Consider the following 7344-nt stretch of genomic DNA (forward strand, 5'->3'; position numbering starts at 1 on the left):
AGTAAGACTGAGACATAACTCTGGATTATAGTAGATTAAAGAGCTGCTTCGCCTTCTTTCATAAAATTGTAGCCACTTCTCAGATGTACGACATAAATAGCCCTTAAAAAAATCAACCTCTTTACAATCCTTATTGGTGTGGTCCTCATTAATAGGAGATTGTTACAGAAAAGAAGAAAAAACGAAGACGGATAACAGGTGCTTGTTTATCTCCCCCTCATACATGTGTGCCTGTTAAAAAATATTGCGAAAGTTTTACTGGACAGCGGACAGCTGTGGGTGGACCTCTAGGCTCTACAAAACGTCAATGTGAAAAAAGATATTTTAAGCATTTTTAATAATCCAAAGTATTAATCAACAGTATTTTAAGTGAGCAGGTGAACATAGACATAGCAAACTTAACTTGAAATTAAATTGTAATCGTAATATACGTATGTAATTGTAAATAAGTGAAACAGACAAACTCAAAACAGTGATTAAACAAAGCTTCATACACTATGTCATAGGAACACACACGAACAAAGTCATGCAAGAACCAACATTCTACATTAAAAAAATATGTTTAAAATGCTTTTGAAAGTGTGTAAATAGAACTGTTTGACAAAAAAGCACCATCAGCTTATATGAATCTCAGACAAACATAAATATATCAGATTTAAAGCTATTCTTATGAAAGTCAGTATTGTAATAAACAATCACCTCCCTCCCTCCCTTTCTCACTCACTCACTCACTCACTCACTCACTCACTCACTCACTCACTCACTCACTCACTCACTCACTCACTCACTCACTCACTCACTCACTCACTCACTCACTCACTCACTCACTCACTCACTCACTCACTCACTCACTCACTCACTCACTCACTCACTCACTCACTCACTCACTCACTCACTCACTCACTCACTCACTCACTCACTCACTCACTCACTCACTCACTCACTCACTCACTCACTCACTCACTCACTCACTCACTCACTCACTCACTCACTCACTCACTCACTCACTCACTCACTCACTCACTCACTCACTCACTCACCCTGGGCACCCACCTACCCACCCAACTCACTCTTTAATGCACACATGAAGAAACAAAGGAATAAGGATGAACAAACCCCCTTCCATAGCTGAGGGTGGCATTAAGTTTTACCCTTGTCCATCTGTATGTTGTTCATTCATGAGTATGCCTGTCCTTCCTAAAGTTGTTTACTGTTCTCTAACTTGAGTTTGGCTCAGCCAAATTTTATGAAAGTTAAACACAATGCTTATTATCACAAAAGACAGATCTGACAGGAATGAATTTGGATGGCATCACTCCAACTGTTTTAGAGTTATACCCCTTTAAAAATGGAAAAAATGCTAAATTTGTCGTTTCCATATACATTGTATTCTTTAACTTAAGTTTGCCTCTATCAAATGTATGAAATTTATGCACAAAACTTAGATAAAGATTGAATTTGGGTGGTATTGCTTTTACCTTTCTGAAGTTAGGTTTTTTATAATGTTATATGCAAGCAGGGGCATCATTGGTGTTTGATGGACACATTCTCCATTTATTTCAGATACTATTTCATATTTATTTTTTAATATAATTCTATACCCCACTCTTAAAGTTTGGGCATAGAACATCATTCTTCCATCTTTTCCTATTGCTGTTCCTCCATCTGTCCATCTGTTCCTTCAACAAATGTTATGGTTACACTTTTCTCAGGTACATGTACTTCCAAACAGACTTGATATTTGGTCATTAGCTTTCTCAGTGATGATTTGTAAAATTTGAGCACTTTTTGGATCTGTCAGACCCCATCTTCCTGTACATGCTGTATGCCTTTACTTAATTTTTTTTGTATTTAATTAACTTAAAATACTTCATCACAACTTTCCCAAGTATATACAACTGAACAGAACAGGTTTAAATTTGGTCTTCAGCTTGATAGTCATGTGATAGTGATGAGTTGTCACCTGTGGTCACTATTTGGATCTGCACAACCCCTACTTTCTATTTACCCAAACTTTGCTAAAATATGAAATTCAAGTCATATATTCAGTTACAGGTACATGTTATGTTGTATAAAATTTAAGTCATTTATAATATTTGGTCACCATATAAATTCAATATAAAAAAGAAGATGTGGTATGATTGCCAATGAGACAACTCTCCACAAGAGACCAAATGACACAGAAATTAACAACTAAAGGTCACCATACAGCCTTCAACGATGATCAAATTTAAAGCCCTTACTGCATAGTCAGCTATAAAAGGCCTCAAAATGACAAATGTATTACAATTCAAACGAAAAAACTAACTCAAGTAATTTTATAACTTTGTCACCTTATAGCTCAGTTATGTGTGTACTATGTATGTTAGAATACAAATGTAATTATAATATTCATGATATTCAACATGTTCAAGTCATTTATAATCTTGCAAGGGTCTTGATATCTTTCATGTAGAGTAGACTGGTACTTTACCCAAAACTTGTACATGTTGTAGGTGGTATGAATACTAGTATACTTTTCAATATGTATATTCCATGAATATCTTTATTAAAAATTCCTATAAAAATTCAGGCAACTTATCAGTAGCATAGTACATAGAAGGGTAAAAGTACCTTTGATCAGTTTAACTAAAGTTGATTGTAAATCATGAATGATTCTGTATAATTAAGTGCATGTACTGAATTCATACTACTTAATTTTATAACACGAAGAAAATATTTTGAGGGAAGGATAGACATGCTTGTTTTTTAGACTCCTAAAACCTTTAGATTGGATATTCAAAGTTTTAACTTTTATACTCATTTTCTTTCACACAGGAAAAGTTTACATTTATTGTAATTGATATCAAGAAAAACAAAATGGAGAATATTGTTAGAAAAACAGAAACATTGATGGATGAAAATAGAAAATTTACGTCAAACAGCGATACATGTGTGTATGGAGATAACCGGCAGTCACAGTCAAACATACTTAGTCATGGCTCAACTGTTCAGGCAGATAATTCAATAGCAAATAACTGTATGTGTGATATTGATGAAGAAAAAGTGTCAGAAGTTGATCAAATTGAAAAATCTGAACTAAGAAGAGAAAACGAAGGGGCAAATGCTGATTCATATTCTGACTTTGAAGTATCAGGGTTAGTGTTCAATTCTGTTGTTGCTGCTGCTGTTACAACACCTACCACCACAACCAATGATGCAGCCAGGATACATGTGCAGAGACCTCCATCTAAGTCACAGACTTTTCCAATTCAGAATACAGATTTTGGAACAGTTTTGTCAACTCTAACTTCCTTAACTTATGAAAAAGCAACTAAAATTGAACAGTCAGCACAAAATAAAACTCAATGTAACGTAAATATATTAAAGAAGTCTAAGACTAGTGCATCAGATTTTACTCCATATTCTTTTGACAGGAATCCAACTCCGTATCCTTTGACCAGGACTCTAACTCCGTATCCTTTTACCAGGACTCCAACTCCAGAAAAAAAAAGAAAAAGAGTATTTACAGTACCGGTTCTACCTACAATGGGGCCATCTACCAAACTTCTAAATTTAGCTCTAGGTGTACGCAAAAGGAATTCAACTTTAATTCAGACTTCAGTTCCAAGTATCTGTAGTGTATGTACAGTGTATCCTCATACAATATCCCAGAATTCAGCTTCAAAAATATCTACAGCTAGTTTATCTACTGAAACCCAGAGTTCAACTCATTCTAATGCTCAAAATTCAACTCAATCTGATACCCAACACTCAACACAATCTGGTGCTCAGAATTTAACTCAATTTGATGCTCAAAACTCAACTCAATATCTTCTATTACCATCTAAAGATCAGAATACAGCTCAAAATATATGTACAGTAAAATCTCCTAGTAAAACAGAGAAGATTGAAAGAATATCTACAGTCCAATCTCATGCTAGAATGCAGAAATTGAGTCCAAAAGCAAAACATCAAATTACTGCTATCAAAACTAAGAAGTATCGTAAAATATCTACAGTGAAATCTCGTGCCAAAGTCCAGAAATCAGATCCAATTATATGTACAGTGTATCCTCCTACCAAATACACAAGTTCAGCCTTCAGAGTCTCTAGAAATTGTTATTCTACAAAACCTACTATGTCTTGGGACAAAGTATCAATTAGTACACCAGTATCGGTAGAATTAGTTCAGGATACTGCATCAACAAAGTCTGAGAGCTCAGAATCAACAAGGTCTGAGGGCTCAGTACCTACAAGGAGTTCTGAAAGCATAACATCAGCAAGTTCTGAGAGCACATCATCAATAAAGTCTGAAAGCACAGCATCAACAAGATCTGAGAGCACTGAATCAACAAGGATAGAAAGCACAGAATCAACAAGGATGGAAAGCACAGAATCAACAAGGATAGAAAGCACAGCATCTACATCTCCACCATTTCCTTTGGCATTATTCCCTAATGTAGCTGCAGCACAGAACAAAAGCGATGGACAAATTTCAATTTGGAGAAATAAATCTTTAAACACAGCAGCAAACTTTGCTAGAATATCTACAGTGCAATCTCGTGCCAAAGTGCAGGGTCCAAAAGGGAATCATCCAATTATTTCTACCAAAACCAAGAAGTCAGGTAAAATATCTACTGTGAAATCTTGTGCCAAAGTTCATAAATCAAATCCAGTTATATATACAGTGTATCCTCCTTCCAAATACACACGTTCAGCTCACAAAATCTCTAAAAATAGTTATATTACAAAACCTACTATGTCTTGGGACAAAGTACCAATTATAACACCAGTATCAGAAGTATTAGTTCAGGATACTGCATCAACAAGCTTTGAGAGCTCAGAATCAGCAAGGATAGAAAGCACAGCATCTACATCTCCACCATTTCCATTGGCATTATTCCCTCATGTATCTGCAGCACAGAACAAAAGAGATGGACACATTTCAAATTGGAGAAATGAATCTTTGAACACAGCATCAAACTTTGCTCCTTATCCTGTCCTTGTTTCTGATAATTTAAGTATTACCGGTACTACTGTTAATTCAACCTCAGGTCAGAAAAAAATTAAAAGTCCATCTACAAAACAGCAAATCACTGGAAATCTTGCTGCAGCTGAAGAAAACCGATTAGATGATATTGGTGTACACCCTTTTGCAAGTGATGATAGTAAAGTTAAAAGACTGAAACGAAAAATTATAGAGCATGATTGGAAGTTAAATGAAATACTCCAAACAAGAAATAAAAGAAGGAAAGAGGCACTAGAAAAATGTTTTAAAAATTCTGGTGAAGAATTACTTGACAATTCATTTTCTGATTCTGTCCATTGTACTTCTAGTCAAGTAGATGCTGAAAATGTCTCTGTGTCTGCAGAAAATCAGATGCAAACAGTGGTTTCTTCTCGAAAACAATTAAAAACAGTGGCTTCTACTCGAAAACAATTAAAAAAAGTGGTTTCAGCTCATCTTATTTCCATTGGAGATTGTTGTGTGAAAGCTTTAACAAACATTATAGAAAAAGATTCTACCCAATCTCACAAGACTGAGGTTAAGGTTGAGCTAATGGATAAAGAGTATCTCCAGACTGAAACTTCTCAGCCAGAAGTTGTAATTGAAAATGTTGAGGGCACAGATTATTGCCAGTTATATAATGATAATAAAGGTCAATCCATACCGCATACAAAATCTTGTTCATTTAGTGAGGAACATTTGTTAATACAAAGCAAGATCAAAGAAGAATCTGTACCAATTGAGAAAAACTCAATGAAATTTGAAAATATTCCATATGAAAATAAAGACTCAGAACCCTTTAATACTTGTTCAAGATTATTTAATTCGTCTGAAACAGGATCTTGCCCATCAGATGATGATATTTGCCCATCCAATGATGAGATTTGCCAATCAGTTAAGGATATCTGCTATTCAGACACCATAAAAAACACTGACAGAGCTTTACCTGTGAAAAAATATTCATTTTGTAAAGGCTGCAAAGAAAAAGGAAACCGTAGCACTGTGGTTCCAAAAGAATCTTCAGAACAATGCAGCAGTTTGGTAAAGAAACAGTTGCTACGGTTAAATGATGTGAAAGTAGTGAACAACAAGCTGATTTTGTATGGTAGTGAAACAAGCCCTTAGCTGTCAGATAACAAACAGAAGCAATCAATGCAGGATATTTATGGTAAGAAAAACAAAGATGACAATTTTTTTTTTAAATGACCATATTTTGACCCATAACGGTTTACTTTTACACTTGTGACTTGGATGATGAGTTGTCTCATTAATTTGGCACTCATACCACATTTTTAATGCCCCACCTACGATATTATGCCCCACCAATGATAGTAGAGGGGGCGTTATGTTTTCTGGTCTGTTCATCCGTCCGTCTGTCTGTTCGTCCCGTTTCAGGTTGAAGTTTTTGGTCAAGGTAGTTTTTGATGAAGTTGAAGTCCAATCAACTTCAAACTTAGTACACATTTTCTCTATGATATGATCTGTCTAATTTTAATGCAAAATTAGATTTTTGACCCCAATTTCACGGTCCACTGAACATAAAAAATAATAGTGCAAGTTTCTGGTGAAAATGTTTGGTCAAGGTAGTTTTTGATGAAGTTGAAGTCCAATCAAATTAAAACTTATTACACATGTTCCCTATGATATGATCTATCTAAATTTAAATGCAAAATTAGATTTTTACCCCAATTTCATGGTCCACTTAACATAAAAAATGATAGTGCGGGTGTGGCATCTGTGTACTGTTGACATAATCTTGTTTATATCTATTGACTACCTATGCATGAGGGTCTTGCACGGTTGGTATTAAGAAAAAGAAATACTGTTCATTCAGAAATTTTTGTGTGCATTTACTATTGGAACTATAAATTAGAAAAAAAAGAAAAAATGTGAGATAAGTTAAAGGGACGGGATATTGAATACAAATAATTCTACCAAAACTTTAAAACATTAATAGAGAGTTGTCTCATTGGCACTCATACCACATCATCTTATTTCTTTATACTGGTTAGCATGGTAAATTGTTTAATCTTGTCATCTTATAATTGCAGTTGTTAAAGTTAAACAGAAACCTTCAGCTGGGACTGAAAAAGATGTCAAACAGAATCTAGAACCAACATTGAATATAACCGTATCAACAGGTACTAGTAAAAATATACTATTGTCATATATAAATAAAAGAAGTATCATACACGTCAGGGGTATACGTACAATACTTGATTTCATAAACCAATTTATTTTTTGGTGGTCTTTTTTCATGTTTAGCGCTAGCTAACTAATTCACAGAACTCATCATATTTTTGTGTGAAATGACAGAACATTTTCACCAGCACTTTAAGCATTTGATAAAAAGTA

At 34.6% G+C, this 7344-nt stretch overlaps 1 protein-coding gene across 2 annotated transcripts; it reads left to right on the top strand.

Annotated features, from left to right (window-relative positions):
* Positions 1-204: 204 nt before the first annotated feature.
* Positions 205-7130, top strand: LOC139488603 (uncharacterized). Of its 2 annotated transcripts, none has more exons than XM_071274328.1 (3): positions 205-377; positions 2818-6157; positions 7041-7130. In XM_071274328.1, the coding sequence occupies exon 2, from the start codon at positions 2860-2862 to the stop codon at positions 6112-6114; it is 3255 nt and encodes a 1084-aa protein (XP_071130429.1). In that variant the 5' UTR covers positions 205-377; positions 2818-2859; the 3' UTR covers positions 6115-6157; positions 7041-7130. The 2 variants fall into 2 exon arrangements, with proteins under 2 accessions (XP_071130429.1, XP_071130430.1); XM_071274329.1 differs by having other exon boundaries at positions 205-369.
* Positions 7131-7344: the final 214 nt, after the last annotated feature.

This window comes from Mytilus edulis, chromosome 9 (genome assembly GCF_963676685.1).
Source record: "Mytilus edulis chromosome 9, xbMytEdul2.2, whole genome shotgun sequence".
NCBI classification, from domain to species: domain Eukaryota; kingdom Metazoa; phylum Mollusca; class Bivalvia; order Mytilida; family Mytilidae; genus Mytilus; species Mytilus edulis.